Here is a 22,885-nt window from a genome sequence, read left to right on the forward strand (position 1 = left end):
CAAGTCTCTCCAACAACAGTCATCGTCGCCGTCGAGCCTGAGGAGCTTCGTCGCCACGCCTCTAAACCTGTTCTCCGTGAGCTGATTGGTCAGAAGATTAAGCCAATCAACAGCCCTTTGATTGGCCAGAAGGGCAAGCTGCCAGTTAAGAGGGTTTGTCCATCAACCTCTTACCCAGCTGACCGTAGGGTATCTTCATGGAACTTCCTTTACTACCGTAAGTAGGATTTTCGTCCTTTTTTCATTGGAAAAAAAAACCCCGATTGATCTAATTTTATTTGGCTGTTAAAATTAATTAGTACCTTATCTGAATCAAGGCCGTTAGAGTATTGCGGGTTTCATTTGTATTTGTCGGGTACTTATTTTACATTTCAAAAGGAAATAAACATTTAGCAATGTTATTTAAACAAACATTTCTAATGTCCAAGATGGAGAAGAAGCGAAAGTTAAAAGAACCATGAAAAAGAGCGTCAGGACGATATAAATATGATAGTGAAAGCCAAGATTAAGAAATTAGACACAGCGATGATTTCGAACAGTAGGATTCTCACATTTTTCAGAGTACATTATAATATTATTTTATACATATTCAGTAAAATTGTTTCATTTGATAACATGTTATACTGCTTGACTCGTAACAGATCGATTCGTCAACGATGACAGCGAGAACGAGTCATGTGACGAAGAGTCATCGGACGACGATGAGTACATGGACGATGCCGACATCGAATCTGATGTCGACGAGATCGATGACAGGATCAGAGTCCACAGATTCACTCACAGAGCCACTTGCAAGGCTAAAGGTACGCTCTTTTAGAAGAGCAAATTGATTCATTGATCATGTATTTGTTTATCCATTCATTCATGTATTCAATTAATTATTTTTTCATTTATACATTCATTCATTCATTCATTCATTCAAAGATCATGCAGTCATTTATCTTTATTTACCATCCCAATTAAAGTCAATCGTGGCAAGGGCGGTAAGACAAAGAAGGCCAAAGGTACTGCTGATGTGAGCAATGAGACACCCTCTGTGATTGGTCAGACGATGGACGCGATGGTCGACATGAACGATGACGTCATCAAGCAGACAGGTCAGATACGTGTATATCAAACAAATATATTTTCTTTAAATTTATTTCAAGATTATTGTACAACTCCAAAAAGAAGGAATCAATAAATTGATTCTTTAGGATCGGGAAATGTGGCAAATACATGTTAGAAGCACAATATGTATTTGGCAAATAATACTATACGACTATGGCTTTGGAATGTTAAGTCCCCCAAATTAATGATATAAGATTATAACTTTATGAAACAAAATTTATGATTTATCCAAATAATTTCTATATCATAATGTTAGGTTTGCCAAATTGATACTTTTTGAACGAAATTTTAATTAATTATGGCTTACAAATATTTTAAAGCTTACCAAATTAATGCTGTTTGATTATGAATTCAAGATGTTAAATTAACAAAATACGAATAAGGCTTTCGAACGTTTCATTCAATAACATTTCCTATACAGAGGAGGGTAGCAGCGTCTATCTCTCCAGCGGCTCTCTAGCTAATGACGTCACCAGTGACGACGGAGCATCATCAGAGATCGACGATGTTTTCGTCGAAGAGAATGACTTCCTGTTTATGGTCTCCCTTTCCTGGATCACCCACGTCAACATCAGCGTCGCCTTCGCTCTCCTCTGGGCCTTCGTCGACATCGACAGAAAGATGGAAAATGTGTTGGACATCTTTGGCCACGATGATGACGGGAAGGCCCTTGTCGAACGTAAGGAGACTGGAGATCATACTCCCTCAGGTTGGTTTGAAATCACGTAGTATTATATAATCAATATGTAAAAACATATGTTGGAAAAAAACGCAAACCGGAGTGATCTAACTGTATTTTTTTGTAAATGTTTGAAATCATAAATCGGGAAATATAATGAAAGGATGGAGGAAGGAATACAATTAATATACCGACAAAATGGATATATTAGAATAAAAAGCAGTTTCAAGTTTTTTAAGTTATGATAGGTAGGTCCAATGAAATAACAAAACACGGTTCACTAAAATAATATGTTGTAAAAAGTTTTTCCACGTACATTTAGTATTATAGAATCAATATGTGACAGATTGTAAACAAAGGTATACCGGAATTATCTAATTTTATTTGGTTGTAAAAAGTAATTAGTATCTTACTTAGGTGTTACTTAGGTCTCTTACTAGAGATTATTCATTTTCAGATTTGTTTATAGTGTTACACAATAATGGATATATGTCAGCTTAAAAGGGTGCAATCTTTGGATCACTTTAATAGAGCTTTTGAAGTTTCGAATGAATAATAACGATTCGTTGCATTACAGTTGATGAAGAGACAATTAAACCTCTCATATTCTTGCAATAACTGTGCTTTTAAAAATCCCTCTTTGAACCTTTATTATACAACCGTAATCAGGCCACCAAGAGGATGAAGATTTCCCGCCTGACTTCGAGACGGACTCCGAGACTGACATCGACCAGCCCTCGACCTCATACAAGCGAGACAAGCACGCCACCTACGACTTCATTGTCAGGAGTGAGTTGTGAAATAATCATGGTTTATATTGAACTTGAATTTATTCTGCAAGTATATATTACAAAAGAGTAGCACAAATACAACGTCTCACGAAAACATTATCATCGATAAAATAATAACAGAATCAGTCACTGAACCATTAGTCCATCAACCAACTAAGCAACCAAGTAATCAATCAAATATTCATTTGATTTTACACTCTCAACTAGTATGAGCAACCAACCAATCAAACAAGACGGACACACTAAATCATGCTCAATCGGTCCATCAACCAATCAATCACCTTAAACACTCTGGGTTTTTTTTGCAGAGCGCTTCATGGATGTGTCTAGCGATGAGTACATCTGGTAGACACTGGGGCTAGGACTGGAGAACGAAGGGAGGAAGGAGGATGAGAGCTGATAAATAAATATTATACAGCTCTTATTACGAAGCTGGAATACGCTCTAATGACTGAGGAGACTATGATTATGGTAAGCGGTTTTTTCCCTTCCTGTTTTTCTGTATCTCCAGTTACTATGATATATAAGGTTATGTTATATATGATTATGTTTAATATTGTGCCTAGGATGAAGAAAATAAATGATATAAAATGGCCAACAGGAAAATGATATTTAAAGGTGATATTGAGTTTTAAAGTACAAACTAGATCAATATATCCGTCAGTTAAATATTCATGTCCTAAGTTATTCCATCAATCAAACAATTCATCGATCATTCAGCCTGTCATGCTGTCAATAAACTAATATACGGTCGATTAGTCAAGCAACAGAGATTGGAACTGGATCAGTCAATCAATCATTCCATCTTATGTTTCAATCAATTCATGTTCTGCTCTCTTCTCAGCCAGAGATCATTGGTGTGCATATATATCTGGTCGAGCCTAGTAGATCCCAGCCTCAAAGCAGGATAAATGACCAAGTCATGATTATAACCTGCCTAAGCCCTGAAACCAGCTTCAGAAGACAGCATCAGGAGACAGAGATTGGAACTGCAGCAAGGCAGGATAAATGACCAAGTCATGATCATAACCTGCCTAAGCCTTGAAACCAGCTTCAGAAGACAGCATCAGGAGACAGAGATTGGAACTGCAGCAAGGCAGGATAAATGACCAAGTCATGATTATAACCTGCCTTAGCCCTGAAACCAGCTTCAGAAGACAGCATCAGGAGACAGAGATTGGAACTGCAGCAAGGCAGGATAAATGACCAAGTCATGCTTATAACCTTGCCTAAGCTCTGAAACCAGCTTCAGAAGACAGCATCAGGAGACAGACATTGGAACTGCAGCAAGGCAGGATAAATGACTAAGTCATGATCATAACCTGCCTAAGCCCTGAAACCAGCTTCAGAAGGCAGCATCAGGAGACAGAGATTGGAACTGCAGCAAAGCAGGATAAATGACCAAGTCATGATTATAACCTGCCTTAGCCCTGAAACCAGCTTCAGAAGACAGCATCAGGAGACAGAGATTGGAACTGCAGCAAGGCAGGATAAATGACCAAGTCATGCTTATAACCTTGCCTAAGCTCTGAAACCAGCTTCAGAAGACAGCATCAGGAGACAGACATTGGAACTGCAGCAAGGCAGGATAAATGACTAAGTCATGATCATAACCTGCCTAAGCCCTGAAACCAGCTTCAGAAGGCAGCATCAGGAGACAGAGATTGGAACTGCAGCAAAGCAGGATAAATGACCAAGTCATGATCCTATCCTGCCTAAGCCCTGAAACCAGCTTCAGAAGACAAGGATTGGAACTGCAGCAAGGCAGTATAAATGACTAACCTGCCTAAGCCCTGAAACCGCCTTCAGAATGCAGCATTAGGAGACAGAGATTGGAACGGCGGCAAAGCAGGATAAATGACCAAGTCATGCTTATAACCTTGCCTAAGCTCTGAAACCAGCTTCAGAAGACAGCATCAGGAGACAGACATTGGAACTGCAGCAAGGCAGGATAAATGACTAAGTCATGATCATAACCTGCCTAAGCCCTGAAACCAGCTTCAGAAGACAGCATCAGGAGACAGAGATTGGAACTGCAGCAAGGCAGGATAAATGACCAAGTCATGCTTATAACCTTGCCTAAGCTCTGAAACCAGCTTCAGAAGACAGCATCAGGAGACAGACATTGGAACTGCAGCAAGGCAGGATAAATGACTAAGTCATGATCATAACCTGCCTAAGCCCTGAAACCAGCTTCAGAAGGCAGCATCAGGAGACAGAGATTGAAACTGCAGCAAAGCAGGATAAATGACCAAGTCATGATTATAACCTGCCTTAGCCCTGAAACCAGCTTCAGAAGACAGCATCAGGAGACAGAGATTGGAACTGCAGCAAGGCAGGATAAATGACCAAGTCATGCTTATAACCTTGCCTAAGCTCTGAAACCAGCTTCAGAAGACAGCATCAGGAGACAGACATTGGAACTGCAGCAAGGCAGGATAAATGACTAAGTCATGATCATAACCTGCCTAAGCCCTGAAACCAGCTTCAGAAGGCAGCATCAGGAGACAGAGATTGGAACTGCAGCAAAGCAGGATAAATGACCAAGTCATGATCCTATCCTGCCTAAGCCCTGAAACCAGCTTCAGAAGACAGCATCAGGAGAAAGAGATTGGAACTGCAGCAAAGCAGGATAAATGACCAAGTCATGATCATAACCTGCCTAAGCCCTGAAACCAGCTTCAGAAGACAGAGATTGGAACGGCAGCAAGGCAGTATAAATGAATAGCCTGCCTAAGCCCAGAAACCAGCTTCAGAAGACAGAGATTGGAACTGCAGCAAGGCAGTATAAATGACTAACCTGCCTAAGCCCTGAAACCGCCTTCAGAAGGCAGCATTAGGAGACAGAGATTGGAACGGCAGCGAAGCAGGATAAATGACCAAGTCATGAGTATAACCTGCCTAAGCCCTGAAACCAGCTTCAGAAGACAGCATCAGGAGACAGAGATCGGAACTACAGCAAAGCAGGATAAATGACCAAGTCATGATCATAACCTGCCTAAGCCCTGAAACCAGCTTCAGAAGATAGCATCAGGAGACAGTGATTGGAACTGCAGCAAAGCAGGATAAATGACCAAGTCATGATCATAACCTGCCTAAGCCCTGAAACCAGGTTCAGAAGACAGAGATTGGAACTGCAGCAAGGCAGTATAAATGACTAACCTGCCTAAGCCCTGAAACCGCCTTCAGAATGCAGCACTAGGAGACAGAGATTGGAACGGCAGCAAAGCAGGATAATTAATGACCAAGTCATGATCATAACCTGCCTAAGCCCTGAAACCAGCTTCAGAAGACAAGGATTGGAACTGCAGCAAGGCAGTATAAATGACTAACCTGCCTAAGCCCTGAAACCGCCTTCAGAATGCAGCATTAGGAGACAGAGATTGGAACGGCGGCAAAGCAGGATAAATGACCAAGTCATGATTATAACCTGCCTAAGCCCTGAAACCAGCTTCAGAAGACAACATCAGGAGACAGAGATTGGAACTGCAGCAAAGCAGGATAAATGACCAAGTCATGATCATATCATGCTTAAGCTCTGAAACCAGCTTCAGATTATGAGCAGTGAAGATCATACAGATCTCATCAAAGAGATACTCTGTTGATATGACACAAAGACCACTTATCATTTTGTGGTGAGCATTTTTAATTTTCCTTAAGCACTTTGGTATATCGTGTGATGTTGTATAGTGAAATGTAAGCGGGGGGTAAATATTTAGAAATAGTTAAGATAACATTTTCTCGTATTCGCAAATTTTGTGGAAGAAAATCCTCTGATTTAGTGTTATCCATATAGGAAAGCTGCATACATAATAGTAAACGTATAGTTTTATACAGTTGGATTTTACATGCATGCATTTTCAAACCATTAAAAAAAAGCCCTTTTTTTATCTTTCTTTCTCACTCAGATGCATGTAGAAGAATTAGAGAGAAACAAATCCTTGCACATCACCAACTTTTTAATAGATAGAGATTAGTACTGTCTTCAGCAACTCAAATTCTTTAGAGCAAATCAAACTAGAGCTCATGAAACGAATAAATCTCAACAAGAATGCAGAATCCGTCCAAATTTAACACTGCCGAGAATTTCTTAGAGTGACTGCTACCAAACCTCGCTGTGAAAAGGAAAACAAGCAGATATTCGGCACCAAAAAATGTTTATAAGAAAGCTCATCATATAGGACATGTGTTTTCAACAGTCGATCAACCAACAACCTGACCAAGATACGGTAAAAATACTGAGAACAGGGCTGATTGATCACCATTATCCAATGAACTTCACATGACGGCCATGATTGTTCATTGTATGACGTTGGAGGGAGGGAGTAAAACGACTACGCCTATGGTATTCTCGTCTGAATTCAAGATGGAGAAAAAGAAGGAGTGACTCAGCGATATCATTGCAAGGTGTCAAAGGTCAGATGAAAGACGGGCCAGCAGAGGTTCTACTTTGAGTAACAGGAAGACGTTTTCATCCGCAGTAAAAAGAATGATGGAAGGAAGATGAATACACCATTGTATTGATTCGTGAATTATGATTCAAAGTTCGATGAACTGCTTAGGACTACAAAACATAGCTCTTGAAATAAATGATGCAAATGGAAATAAATCAGAAAAGGTCTTTGGAATGAGATTTGTGTCTTCTCTTTCTGTATAGCGTTGGTATCTTCTCAGAGAAAACGGGGAGAACGATAATAAACGATCACAGAGAAAGTTAGAGAGAGAAAGAGATGAAGAGGGTAAGAGATATAAAGAGAGGAAATGAGATTAAGTGAGACAGAGAGAGGAATAAGTGGAGAGATGTATTGGGGAAAGGGAATAAAAAAAGTAGCCTTGTCCTTATTTTGCAAAAACATAAGTGTGAATAAAATAAAATTTATACCAAAAATGAAAGAAAATCGGTCTATGAGCTCTTTGTTTATCAAGGTATCTTCTTCCAGCTCAGAGGTTGATTGCAATATTTTTCCACACATCTCTGTTATCTGCCATTCTACTACACTCTTGCAGTTTCGTTATTCTCCAGGTCTTCTCCTCCCAGTAAGTTCTCGCCTTCCCTCTTGGTTTAGTGCCTTCTTCTTTCTCTTCCAATAAATATTTCAAGAAATGCATGAGTTGTAAGGGATGAATACAAAAGTAAGTGAAGGCGGATTGAATGTTATCCAAACAATTAAAAAGGCAAAGAACCGCCGAATTGAATGATGGCAAATTTCGAAATAGTGTCAACTTAAAAATGTTGAGACTTGACTCAAATCCAATTATTAAAAAAATACGCGAATAAAATGAATTAAAAGAAAATTTAGACTAGATCGATCGAGCCCCGTTTTTATAGTGGTAATTTATTCCAAATCAATTGCAAACTTGAAACCGCCTTTGGGCGACTCCGTGCGAAGTGTCTCATACCACACGTCTTGATATTCATCCAAAAATGTGAATCACTTAATATGACGATTGACTAAAGGTTCTTCCTGGTATCACTGACACTGAATGGTCATAGCAAGATATTATTTACTTTTCATGAAACGAAGAAAAAAAGACATGTCGTACTGGGAAAATTGCACTTAATCGTCACGATCTCTTAGTATATGGGGAGCAGCTTGTTTACCAAATTAATTCCTTATCATAATTGTGTATGCTTCATAATTATGCCTCATGTTCATCCAAGCATGAACACATACCAAACAAAAATAATACCAAACGATTCGGGATATGTACTCTTTCAAAACATGATAACATTTTGGTCATAGCTGACTTTTAAAATAAATGACAATTTTCTGAGCGTAACCTTTTTTTTTGTACTCACATGGTAGTACAACAAGGTACAACATTAAACAAAAATTCTTTTACCTTTTTTTAGTGATACCTTTATTGTCAAGATGATCTTGTCAATGCTAGCTTGTACATACGTTGATAAAACATAAACATTGTATCGTTATCGATTTATTATTATTTTACTCACATACCCCCGATGGGTTATTGAGTTAATAATAAACTAAACTAAACTAATCCAGAGCAAAGACGTTAGGTAAACAAGACATTTCAGTGGAGCGTGCTCCCTTTAAAGGTACCATGTCCCATTCGCGGGCTAAAAAAAATAAAAAGGTTAAATTCCAACAGCATTCGAAAGACATTACTAATTAAGAACTTCCCTCAAAACAAAAGGGCTTGAAATGGCTTTTAGTTTTAGTGGTAAAATACCGACCATTGTTTGTCGAATCGATTTAGGTGATTACAATCATCTAAATATTAGTCTGATTTTCAGACCCTTTTATCGAATGGTCGTACGCTTTCTTTGACAAAGATTCAATCAGTTTAATTTTGGCCATTACAAGTAATGGGTTATTGATGTAGACAAATGCTAATGTACCTGTTACAGCTCACTTTATGTTATTACCAAAGAAAAAAGATGCCAGTCAGTCACTCAATAGTGTATGACGGTAAAGTCCAGAAGGTAAACGGGTTTCCTTGCATAATTTGAATTCTAGGACACTGCTAATGTTTAAATTTAACAGATAGGACATACGTGACATAATCATAATCCTGCAAAGTTCTACAGAATTTGATGTTGACTGCAAACGGGACATATACCTTTAAGAAAGGTTATAATTCCCTAGTATGACTTTGAAATCAAATGCGGCTCATATGAGATTTAAAGACATAGAATACCATAAAAGTGAACTTGAAAAGATAAGAAGGTCTCGCATAAATTCATAGCAATATATATCTGCTTTTGGCCTTCGAAGATATCTAATTGCCCTTTTCCCTTTCTACTAAGTGACCTTTTTCTTTTAAGAGCCCCTTCCTCTTCTCATTAATGCCCCTTCTCACCTATATGCCCCTGTTAAAATCTAATAGATGTCCCTCTTCCTTCGACAATAGCCCCATTTCCTTTGTAATAAGGGCCTTTTCTATTTTCATAAGTGCCCCTTTTGATAAACAAGAAGTGTATCTTTTTACTCAGCGACACGCGCTCCTTTTATTTTCTTATAAGTGTTATTTTCCCTTCTGATATAAGTGCCCCCTTTTCCTTACTCCATAACATGTGCCCTTCATTTCAAGCGCCTATATACGAGCAACTTTCCTTTCGAATTTCCCCCAAAGCACGCTCGCTATGCTAGCTAGATAGTTAATGTATTTTTTTGTAACTTTCTTACAAGGTATTTTCGGTCTTTCATAATGCGATTGTGCTTAAACCCAAGTTAGGATTTGTGTCTTCTCTTGACCAGTTTAAGTCCTTGCTGAAAACTTACCTTTTTAATTCATGAATGATATTCTGCAGTTGTGAGTCGGTCAATGGAGGTGCACATTATCTTATTCCTTGTTTGATCGTTTGTTTGATCTAATATGTTTGCTACACGCCTGGCAAGAGGGACCCCATATTATGCACACTGTAAAATTACGTGCCCCCGCCCCTTTCCTGGTAAAAACACCTTCTTATATTCATCCCCCTTTCTTTCTTTTCCCTTCTCATTATTCTCCCTTTCCCCCTTTTCTCTCCTCCGTCTTTCCCCCTTTCTTACTTTTCCGCGTTTTCTCTCCTCTCTCTTTCCCTTTCTTCATTCCCCTCTCCTTTTTCTCTCTCCCCTTTTCTCTCCTCTCCCCTTTTCTCTCCTCTCTTCTTTCCTTCTTTTTCTCCTTTTCTCCCTTTTTCTTTTCCCCTTTCCCCCTTTTTATTTTTTAACCGGGGGGGGGGGGCATGTGCCCCCTGTGCCCCATGAATCCGCCACTGATTATTATTATTTTTTTTTGTTTTTGTTATGTTATTTGCTTGCTTGTTTGAATGACATACAATTTTGAGTGAAAATTTACACCATTAACATATCCATGACCACTTTTATATGATTTCTTTTTGTGTTCCTAGATCCCGCAGGAGTTGCTTGAACGTTTAAGAGCGTGTTCGTACACTTAAATTTCCTTTCCGCTATATTGGCTCGAATTCACAAAAGAGGTTTGCCGACAAACCTAGGTTTATGTGCGTTATATGACGTGTTTCGATGCGTTTCAGACCAATGTTCAGACAAACCTTGGTCTGAAACGCGTCGAATCGCGTCATTTGACGCACATAAACCTCCTTTGCCGACAAACCTCCTTTGTGAATTCGGGCTATATAGTTTGATTTTGAATGTTATATTTTGCATAGTCATTTACGCATAATTAACATGTCTTTAAAAGAAACTTTAAGATATAGATTTAGAACAAAATGAAGCAGATGGTATAGTATTACGATTCTTGATATTCCTGCCGAGTGATTGGAGCGATCGCTCATTATATATTAAACTAAATAAAGCGGGGGCGGCAGGTCTGGACCCCCCCTCCCTCACTCCCGTCAACGCACATTTTCCTCCCTTTCCCACCTCTCCTTCCTCTTTTCTGGTGCAGTTACAGTTAATACTTGTCTGCTTGGGGACATAATTTTGCATTAGAGTGAATTATATTTTTGTTGTTTCAAGTTTCAAGTTGTATTTCAATTCGAATCCATAAAAAACACATTTTATGAAAGTATCAAATACAGTCATACAGATTATATACCAAGAACACACACAAAATGGACACATGTTTACAATTATACCGGAATTATACAGCTAATCAATTTATAGAAATGAGTTTTATGTCTGTCCAATCTGAAAGATTATTTCCGCCTGGCTATATACTGTTTTTCAATTCATTTAACAATGGTGATTAGATGGTGCTGCTTCCTTTTCTCTGGCTCAAGTATTGAGTCAGTCATTTCAGTGTTTAATTTTGTTCTATTTTATTCTCGATTGTTCGCCACTGACTTTCACAGCTTCCTTACGTTGGTTTTGACTGTTCACTCGATGATATGGGCGATAATTTATTTGTCGAACAGTGTGCGAGTATAATAAAGGTTAACTGTGCGGTGTGCGTGTGTTTGTGTGTGTGTGCGTGCGTGTGTGTGTTTTCTACATTTTATAGCTTAGTATTTTCATCCCTTGTATATACAGTTACGTTACATTCTATTTGCTCACCTTATTGTTAATGTATGTATTTTGTTGACTATATAGGGCCCCGCTCACAAGCTTAACTTCTAAAGGGGTACTAAAACCATTCATTTTATGATGTGATCAAGTTAATATATGATGATTAATGTACTATTACCAGTCTCTTTTTTAGGTAAAAGATCATATCATGTTTTGTGTGGTTTTGAATAAAATGAACTTGAACTTACCTGATCGTAAATACTTTAGCCCCCCCCCCCCCCCCCCTCGCCACACTTTTAAAACGTTTCGCGGGGCTTGTTTTGTATGTTTGTATGCAGTTATTTCGATGATAGCCTACGATCTACAACAGATAGAGGTCATGGAAATTACGTAATCAAAGTGAATTCCATGACATGCATGGTACCTACACAAGTGAAAGTATTATTTTCAAAAGGGGGAATCGTAACGCACCGCTATCACATTAGCAGCGATTATTCTCAAATGCAAAAAGCGCCATCTCCAAAATCTGTTGGAAATTGGGGTCATTAAACTCGTAACATGACTTACAAATTGGTCTATTGGTAGAATCCGGACTGGGTAGAATACACAAGTGATGTGATGTTTGGGTGATTATAGAAGGGTAAATCTGTGTTTGTCTCATGGCAAATCAATACAACATTCCAATTCAACAGATTGTACAAATTGACGAAATAGGGGAAATACATGTAAGTCTATTATGCGGTCTGATTGTTTGACGATTTTAGTGATATCAAAAAAGAAATATTTCCACACTTTGCTCACTTTCTTCTTCGTCTTCTTCTTCTTCTAACTGTCTCCTCTGACCAGGCACGTAGCCAGAGTTTGATGTTGGGGGGGGGGGGGGGGGGGGGGCACATACATGTAATCGATCGAGGTCCAAAAAGGGGTCTAAAAAAGGTTCAACCGTTCTTGGAATTTTTTTGGGGGGACGCCCCCCCCCTTCCCCCGTGGCTACGTGCCTGCCTCTGACACCAATTTTGTTTGCAGGTTTATTGTTGCGTGTCCATCAAAATGAAAGAAAGACGCTCACGCCATACGGGGCACACTTTACTGATCACCTATTCAGGAGCACAATAGTATGTCCAGTACATGCATAGCCTTATAAATCAACAGCTGAAGACGATAGCTTCAAGCAATTCCTCTACAAATCAGACGATAGAAAGTACGAGGTTCGCTGGAATTCCAACATTATATTAGCATGACAATATATTTTTAGCACGGTGGGCTCAATAGCATGACAGTTATTTTCTAATTCACGCTGTTCAAACGAAAATAAATTATTTTCCATCGCGCTTTCACCCACCTGCTGAAGAAAATTAAAATTACTTTCCAAACACTTAGGGGAGCACCGCTCATCTCTGAGGCTGTTCACACCGGCAGAGATAGCGCGCGCTAGACCGCGCTATCTCTGCGGTGTGGGAGGTACAACGTCGTTTTGGTCCGCCCAACAGCGAGCCACGGCGAGCCAAAACGGCGTGCCACTGGACCACCTCTTGGGGTGGTCCACGAGAGAGAGCGCGGCCTAGCGCGCGCTAGAAAAAAGGGGGTGCTACGATAGACCGCGCTATCTCATAGCGGTGTGAACAGCCTCTAGGACGGCTGCAGACGTCTCGTTTACTGGCACCAAGTAACAATACACACAGGTTATCTTGGATAATGAAATTTGATATATACCCGTCCCCCCCCCCCCCAACTCCGAGATTGGACGGACCCCATGCTTTTCGTAACAAAAGAAAAAGGTCGACCCGTATTGACTTTACACTCCGGACTTTTTCTGAAAGGTGGGGGGGGGGGGGGGGGGTGCTGAAAAAGGCTCGTATACAAAAGAAAAAGGTCGATCCGTATTGACTTTACACACCGGACTTTTGCTGAAAAGGGGGGGGGGGGGGGGGTCGGTTGGAACACGCATAGGCGTACCCTAAATAACACTGAGTGGGGGGGGGGCCGGGGATATATACCTTCTCAAAATACTTACGTATGCAAACTTATGCATATGAAAAGAACACCTCTTTTCGTCAATGTGCGTTCTTACACCTGTCAAGCCAACCTTTTAAGCATAATCTATTGAACAACTCTACCTGTCGAGCCAAACTTGTAAGCAAACTAAGGCAATTGTCACACATCTCCTGTTAAGGCAAGGTTGCGAAGCCCTGGCACCATCTAGTCATGCAGAACATAAGCATGAAATTCAACTTTCCTAAAGAATCTGTAAAGAAGGAACAATTCTTTTAGAATTTTTAAAATCGGGTGGTCCGCACTGCCTCGTTTATAGATAGCAGTCAATGACCAACGCCCTACTCTTATTCAACCTTCCCGCCACGCGACTCTTGCATACATTATGCAAAGTGGGGTCAAAGCTCCGATGGAAAATGTCATTATCACCAGTACGTTTTTGGAACCCGTTGCCATTATTAAATGCCTTTGTCTTGGGTGAATGTGATTCGTTCGTCTGCTCAAACCACGTGATGCATTCAAAGAAACCGCCCGCGCAAATCAAATTTTAGGTTTCGTGTAAGATGAAGAGCTAAAAATCTGCCTGTCTCTGCTAGATTCTGTCCTAGACAAGTCGCTTGGAGATTTTTACTTAGTTTTTGCTTCGTAATTGAATTCGTCGTCGTCGTATTGCTTAGTGTCATAATGATTGCTGGCCGGTACAACGATAACTGTGTGGAGTATACCCAGAAGGGTACGCGTTGTTTGAGGAAGGTTCCCCTAGCCTTAGGAATTGAAGGAGAGTGCTGGCAACACCGTCAGTAAGTACACAATAATCTCCTAAATTAAAACCCAATTTACCAACCATAGTTGATTATACATTCAAGAAGTATAATGACCCCTAAGTGAGTTGACGTAGGTTTCTTTAGAGTCATCCTTTGCCAATTTACCTAATCAAAAGTGTTTAAAAATTGTAACATGTGCACTTTATAATTATTTGCAATCTATTATTATTGGCAATCTAGAAGTAATTTGTCCTTGTTTTATGTTTCCTGTATTACAGACAGCCAGCCGAGGTCCAGTGCTCTGCACATACTGGGCTTCATGGGAATGGCAGACGTTGCAGCCGGCGTGGACGTCACACGCTAGACGAAAACGCCGTTGAACTCTACTGCACGCAACACGGTATGTATTTATTCAAAGTAAACCTCTCAACATTACTGTTACTTCTCATTTGTTTAAAAGGCAGTCTTGTGGACTATAGACCTTTACTGGTTAAAAATAGTATGTATAGAATCGTGAATATTGATTCATGACGAAAATATTTTGAGACTAATTACACTGCCCCTATAGCTATAACTTCTAAGTATGTAAGATGATGGATCATTCAAAGTGTACGCTTTGTACTGTGACAGGTTAAGGAGTTGGGCCACCATTTGGCCTTTTTTTAGGGGGGGGGGGTAGATCTATATAACAAATATCAATGGAGAATCGTGTATTTTAATGTCATCTGTGAAATACCATGAAATACATCCTAACATTTATATTTTGCTTGGTTTATACAGTCAACAAGTTGCATCGCGAGAACGGCCGTGCGGAGGTCGTTTCTGCTAATCGCCAACAGCAGGATGAACAGCGTAGGAGGGCGGAGGAGCGTGAGCAACTCCACCCGAGACGAAGGTCACCGCGTCTGGTAGAGCGAGAGATCGCCGCTGCCGCTGTTCAGCTCGCCGCAGAGAGGGAGCAACGTCGTGCCGCCAATCGGGCAAACCAGAACCTGCGGAGGTCGGCCCGGATTGCCGCGAGGCGAGGCAATGTGTGATAATAGCCTGGGTAAGTAAAATTACTTTATTTCTTCGCTCGCCTATTTTTATAATTATAACAATACCCCCCCCCCCTCCCCCAAAAAATAGACGAGCATACAATGTATTCAAAATATAATTATGTACCTAAACAAAAGATCTCAAATTTGAAGACTTGCGAATCTGCCCAAACTTTACCAACATAGCAGCAACTGTTTATTTTTAGTTGAAACAAAGTGAGCCGAGGTAGTTTCAATGTTTCTTTTATCATCGATCCCTAAAGGGCCTTAACAGCAACATTTTATTTGCCACTTATATATAGGGGGTTCTGAAAATGAATTAAACTGAATGCATATTCTGTTGTTAAGTACGTTAAAAAGAAGTATGAAACCAAACATCTGGCTCATAATGAAATTAAAGGGGATGTATGTACTCCCTGATATTAAGTTGGTTTTAATAGAAGCAGATAAATGAGAGAAACAGGCCAGTGAAAGTTTGAGCATATTAAACCGATTGAAAATAAGAAAGTTATTATGGGAGCAAGCAATCAAACACAATTGGCGATTCTGACGTTTCACGTGACGTGAGCCCGCCTCCCGGTGTCCTTTCCCCCCAAAAATCTTAAAAACGTATATTTTCACCTAAGAAATGTTTCAATCATATATTAACCCTAAGTATAATCATTGCAAGTTTGGTTTCATACAACCCCTGTATGAAACGTTTCTATTCCGTCATCAATAACTAAGAGAATTAAAAAAAAAAATCTGTACAGAGCAAGTAGGAGAGGAGCTTACATGATGACAGCTTAACACATTCATAACTTTCATGTTTTTAATTTAATATTGCACTACTTTGTTTAATATCAATCTAATTTTTATGGTTTCATTACAACCAACTTGATATCAAGGTGGACTTCCACTTTTAGTATGAATGATTTTTTTTAAAAACTCACTTTGTTCTTTCCTACAGACTGATTCGCAGAAGCAGCAGGGGGGAGACCGAGGGGGGATACTGGGTCGAACACTGCTGAGGTTCTCGGGACGTAAACGCCTTGCTATAGGAGTAGTAGGGAGGAAGCCGAGACGGGTAGTGCATGGTCACTCAAACCAGGCCCGCTGCACTATCGTGGTCAAGAAAGACTGGGTGTGGTCAGTCGGGGTAGACGCCGGAGGCCATTCTCTTTCTTTGACCGCCTGTAAATTATTTCCAAGAAGGTATGTGTACTGTTCATTATTAGGCTTCATACAGTGTATGTTTGAAATAGTAATTAGTTCTTTATAACATTATAGCAGTACATGGTGCTTCTGTTTGCATATGTCCTCATCATTTTGGAGAGTATGTAACTGCTATGTTTCCTCTATTTTATAATTAGTAAATGTAGGGCCGAAAGTTGAAAAACAGTTTAATATTTGTTCAAGATACTTGGAAATAAATCTATTTTGAAATGAATGTATATACTTGCTATATACTTTACCTAACAAAATGTCATAATTTGTCTTTGAGTTTAAAGATTGTATCTGCCCCATCATATTTCCTTTGAGATGCCTAATAAAGCATTCTGTTTACCTCTTTATTCAACAGATCAGGCCTCACCGTGGGACGCGCACACACGTCGTAGGTATGCAGGTATTTCAATGTCTACCTTGTGACAATATGTTCCTATTCACCAGATCTGTTTACCCCCATACCTCCTAATGGGAGTCATGTATATCTATGAGTTTGACACGTTGGTTACCAAGTTGAGAACTTGTGCATATTTGGTCGAAAATCTTTTTGAAATATACATTATATTGTTTTAACAAAGGATTCAGAAGTTGTCTTCTTTTGTAAGTCTTAGTTATTGGGTTTTGCAATCATCCCTCTCATAAAAGCAGTTGTACTGATGTTTCAAATTGTATCTTGTTGTAAGAGCTACACTTGGCAGGAGTTGTCCAATTACCCAGTTCGTAATTAGCACGAAATATCCACTGAATATCTGAACATGAAGAGACCCAACATGATCCTTAAAGTGGAGGGGTCACGTGAATGTCTTTTATCTCCATTTAGAGACAACTTTACCTGTGTATCATGAAATATCAATGGTGCATGAAATAAAAATGAATATTTGAACATGAGCATGTATCCAGTATTTGTTTCCACATTTTTTAAAACCAAAAAAAAATTTAGACTGCAATTACAAACTGGCTTGTTATAGGATGTGTACCGGTACTTGTGGAAAGATTGTACTTTCATGTGGAATATCAGAAAATGCACAAAAGAATTAGAAAAGAAGATTCCAACAACTAATGATCTTATACGAAAATGGTTTCAAACTAATAAAATTAAATACTATTAAAAAATATCAAATTAAAAAAGATAAGTAAAATTAAAAACAAAAATATAAAATGGAAAAAAAAATGATTCAATTGAATAGAATACATTCTTTTTATAAAAAGGGTTAGAAATGCGAAGTTTCAACTTTAATCATTAAGCATTATTGATCATAAAAGTTTTCTAGTCCATTGAAACAAATAAGTTAAATCTCAGCTTCTAAGTGCATATACTTGATTCAAATTTCTTATACATTATATCCAATTTATGCATAAATAGGTTCTACTCACTTATAACAAATCCCATTCTGTTACTCTTTTTGTCGCGGATTGTTCTCAATCCTATCTTTTAAAGGGGTGCTTATTCCCGACATCTTACAATTTGAAGAAAAATGAAATCACTTAATCTAAGTCACCTCACACCTTTATGTGTGGCTGGGGTAAAATAGTTGTCCATTTATAGTTGAGTATGAGACAGTATTTTAATTTGTTGATTTTAGTATATTATTCAAAGTTACCATAATACGTACATGTAGTAGCATGACATCGGACACAAAATATATCGTGTTCACTTTTTTCAGGTATACGGCCCCAGTAAATCCCATGTGTGGTCTCTAATAGGATTGGTTATACTCTCTGTGAAATGTAATATTTTTATCCTTTTTCCTTCTCCGCTAATCTTTACAGTTTGTCTCTTCAATCTTATACAATTGCTTTTATTGTGGGTTGTTTTTGTTGTTCGTCTAGTAGGTTAGGACTCCTTTTACATGTCTTCAAATATATTATAATTTTTTTCTGATTTTCTTCTCAATTCTCCACTAAATAAATTAAATTATTTAATACAGTAGGCCCTACTTCAGATTTGTGACAAAAATACCTTCAAATACACCCTATCCTTTTCAAAATGACCTATCAAATTCTCACTTGCATGTGTGAATATACAAACTCCCTCCCATCTCCTATTGATACATCCCCCTCCCTCTATAACTCTTTTTTTAAAATAAAAATAGACAAATTAGTATTGCACTGTATATAGCATCTACGAAAGTTGTGATTCCCTCTTTTAGTCTATTGTTATTATCCAACAATTCTCAGTATTTTTTAACAGCTGTTTATCTTGTCCAATGCTCTCTTTGATTTACCCGTCTCTCCATTGCAGCAGGGATGGTCCTCGGTATTGTAGAATTTTCTAATAGCTCCTTCATCCTCTAACAATATTGAATCTTTAAGGGTCATTCCGTAAAATTGAGACAAAAACAAAATCAAGATTGAGAAGGTTGTGAGGAGATCACGAAGGTTAAAGAGTGAAGAGTAAAGATTGAAGAGTGTAGTTCTGAAAAGACCTGTTCGAATACAGACAGTTCATGTTATTTTGTATCATTCTTTCCTCTTTCTGTATCATTTTATCTTTCTATTTATTTTTATTTGTTTATGTCTTGGTCTTTATTTTTCTTCTTTATGTATATCAGCTCTAAGTCAAGACCAATCCTCTGTTCCTCTCTCTCTCCCTCTCTTTCTATCTCTCACAATTTCTCCCACTTTCTCGCTCACTATATATGATTATGACTTATCAAATCTACATTTGCTTGTTTGAATAGGATACATAAAATTCAAAGCAATACTTTTATTTGCCTTCTCCCCTTACCCCCCCCCTCCTCCTATGTCTGTATTTCTCTCTCTCTCTGTATATATATATATATATTTATGATTTAACATTCTTTGTTCCTGGAATACTGTACATCTGATTTAAATGTTGAATAGCTAGTGGAATAATATTGCATATCGCATTAAAAGCAGGAAATGTGATTCCTCCCTTATTTTTCTTTACATTAATTTATTTTTAAATCTAGATTTAGTTATTCGAATACTGTACCATGAAACAGAGGGGATGGGAACACTACGTAGGTGAACAGCACGCCTAGTCAGGTCCTATAGTTTTCTTTCATTTTAAGACATTCAATTGTATTTTTTTTTGGAGTATTCATAGTGTTAGGTTAGGACATTAATGGCTGGGAGAAGATTGTGACCTTGTGAATGATGAGCCTCCGGTGCACTGTCCCTTAAATTGTAGGTAAAAGGCACGCCCAGTCAGTTGCTATTTTTCTTTAAATTTGAGACATTGAATCTCTTTAGGTTATTCATGTTGTTAGGTGTATGTAATTACTGGCTGAGAGATGGTGACCTGTGAATGATACGGGGGCACTGTCCCTTAAGTTGCAGGTGGAAGGCTCCCCCGTTTAGGTGCTATTTTTCTTTTATTTTAATTTACATTTTTTTTAGGGGGTGGGGGGGGGGGGGGCATTCATTGTACTAGGTTAGACCTTCACTGGCTGGGAGATGGTGACCTGTGAATTATGAGCCTACTGGGCACTGTCCCTTAAATTGTGGGAGAACGGCACGCCCAGTCATGTGCTAATTTTCTTTTATTTTAAGATTTTACTTTCTTTTTTTCTTCTTTTTTTTCTTTTTTTTTTGACGGGGGGGGGGGGGGAGGTATTCATGATTTTATGTTAGGTCTTAACTGTCTGGGAGATAGTGAACGGTGAATTATGAGCCTATTGGGCACTGTCCCTTAAATTGTGTGAGAAATGCACGCCCAGTCATTCGCTAATTTTCTTGTATATTAAGATTTTACTTCTTACTTCTTCTTTTTTTTTTGGGGGGGGGTGGACATTCATTGTACTAGGTTAGGTCTTCACTGGTTGGGAGATGGTGACCTGTGAATTATGAGCCTACTGGGCACTAGCCCTTAAATTGTCGGAGAACGGCACGCCCAGTCATGTGCTATTTTTCTTTTATTTTAAGATTTTACTTTTTTTTTTTTTTTTTTTTTTTGGGGGGGGGGGGGGGTATTCGTTGTACTAGGTTAGGTCTTCACTGGCTGGGAGATGGTGACCTGTGAATTATGAGCCTACTGGGCACTAGCCCTTAAATTGTGGGAGAACGGCACGCCCAGTCATGTGCTAATTTTCTTTTATTTTAAGATTTTACTTCTTCTTTTTTTCTTTTTTTTTCTTTTTTTTTGGGGGGGGAGGGGGGGGGGGTATTCATGATTTTCTGTTAGGTCTTCACTGTCTGGGAGATAGTGAACTGTGAATTATGAGCCTATTGGGCACTGTCCCTTAAATTGTGTGAGAACTGCACGCCCAGTCATTCGCTAATTTTCTTGTATATTAAGGTTTTACTTCTCACTTCTTTTTTTTTTTGGGGGGGGGGGGTATTCGTTGTACTAGGTTAGGTCTTCACTGGCTGGGAGATGGTGACCTGTGAATTATGAGCCTACTGGGCACTAGCCCTTAAATTGTGGGAGAACGGCACGCCCAGTCATGTGCTAATTTTCTTTTATTTGAAGATTTTACTTTCTTCTTTTTTTTGGGGGGGGGGGGGGGATTTGTTGTACTAGGTTAGGTCTTCACTGGCTGGGAGATGGTGACCTGTGAATTATGAGCCTACTGGGCACTAGCCCTTAAATTGTGGGAGAACGGCACGCCCAGTCATGTGCTAATTTTCTCTCTTTTTTTAAAGATTTTACTTCTTTCTTCTTCTTTTTTTTTTGGGGGGGGGGGAATATTCATGGTACTAGGTTGGGTCTTCACTGACTGGAATATGGTAACCTGTGAATTATGACCCAACTGGGCACTGTCCCTTAAATTGTGGGAGAACGGCACGCCCAGTCATGTGCTAATTTTCTTTTATTTAAGATTTTACTTCTTTCTTTTTGGGGGGGGGGGGGTGGGGGGGCATTCATTGTACTAGGTTAGACCTTCACTGGCTTGGAGATGGTGACCTGTGAATTATGAGCCTACTGGGCACTAGCCCTTAAATTGTCGGAGAACGGCACGCCCAGTCATGTGCTAATTTTCTTTTATTTTAAGATTTTACTTTCTTTTTTTCTTTGGGGGGGGGGGATATTTATGGTACTAGGTTAGGTCTTCACTGGCTGGGGTATGGTAACCTGTGAATTATGAGCCTACTGGGCACTGTCCCTTAAATTGTGGGAGAACGGCACGCCCAGTCATGTGCTAATTTTCTTTTATTTAAAATTTTACTTCTTTCTTCTTTTTTTTTTGTTCTTTTTTTTTTAGGGGGGGGGGGGGTATTCATGATTTTATGTTAGGTCTTAACTGTTTGGGAGATGGTGAACGGTGAATTATGAGCCTATTGGGCACTGTCCCTTAAATTGTGTGAGAAATGCACGCCCAGTCATTCGCTAATTTTTTTGTATATTAAGATTTAACTTCTTACTTCTTCTTTTTTTTTTTGGGGGGGGGGGGGTGGGCATTCATAGTACTAGGTTAGGTCTTCACTGGTTTGGAGATGGTGACCTGTGAATTTTGAGCCTACTGGGCACTAGCCCTTAAATTGTGGGAGAACGGCACGCCCAGTCATGTGCTAATTTTCTCTTTTTAAAAAAAAGATTTTACTTCTTTCTTCTTTTTTTTTTTTTTTTTTTGGGGGGGGGGGGAATATTCATGGTACTAGGTTAGGTCTTCACTGGCTGGGAGATGGTGACCTGTGAATTATGAGCCTACTGGGCACTGTCCCTTAAATTGTGGGAGAACGGCACGCCCAGTCATGTACTAATTTTCTTTTATTTTAAGATTTTACTTATTTCTTTTTTCTTTGTTCTTTTTTTTGAGGGGGGGGGGTATTCATGATTTTATGTTAGGTCATAACTTAAATTATAAGCCTCCTGGGCACTGTCCCTTAAATTGTGGGAGAACGGCACGCCCAGTCATTTGCTAATTTGCTTTTATTTTAAGATTTTACTTCTTGCTTTTTTTTTTCTTTTTTTTCTTTTTTTTTGAGGGAGGGGGTATTCATGATTTTGTGTTAGGTCTTAACTGTCTGGGAGATAGTGAACGGTGAATTATGAGCCTGTTGGGCACTGTCCCTTAAATTGTGTGAGAAATGCACGCCCAGTCATTCGCTAATTTCTTGTATATTAAGATTTTACTTCTTACTTCTTCTTTTTTTGGGGGGGGGGGGTGGGCATTCATTGTACTAGGTTAGGTCTTCACTGGCTGGGAGATGGTGACCTGTGAATTATGAGCCTACTGGGCACTAGCCTTAAATTGTGGGAGAACGGCACGCCCAGTCATGTGCTAATTTTCTTTTATTTTAAGATTTTACTTCTTTCTTCTTTTTTTTTGTGGGGGGGGGGGGTATTCATGGTACTAGGTAAGGTCTTCACAGGCTGGGAGATGGTGACCTGTGAATTATGAGCCTACTGGGCACTAGCCTTAAATTGTGGGAGAACGGCACGCCCAGTCATGTGCTAATTTTC

At 39.2% G+C, this 22,885-nt stretch overlaps 1 protein-coding gene across 1 annotated transcript; it reads left to right on the forward strand.

Moving 5' to 3' along the window:
* Positions 1–14,096: 14,096 nt before the first annotated feature.
* On the forward strand, positions 14,097–17,007 carry LOC115925920. Its single transcript, XM_030989961.1, has 5 exons — positions 14,097–14,308; positions 14,551–14,672; positions 15,053–15,320; positions 16,259–16,503; positions 16,871–17,007. The coding sequence occupies exons 1-3, from the start codon at positions 14,193–14,195 to the stop codon at positions 15,307–15,309; spliced, it is 495 nt and encodes a 164-aa protein (XP_030845821.1). The 5' UTR covers positions 14,097–14,192; the 3' UTR covers positions 15,310–15,320; positions 16,259–16,503; positions 16,871–17,007.
* Positions 17,008–22,885: the final 5,878 nt, after the last annotated feature.

This window comes from Strongylocentrotus purpuratus, unplaced genomic scaffold (assembly GCF_000002235.5).
Source record: "Strongylocentrotus purpuratus isolate Spur 01 unplaced genomic scaffold, Spur_5.0 spur5_scaffold_19, whole genome shotgun sequence".
NCBI lineage: Eukaryota > Metazoa > Echinodermata > Echinoidea > Camarodonta > Strongylocentrotidae > Strongylocentrotus > Strongylocentrotus purpuratus.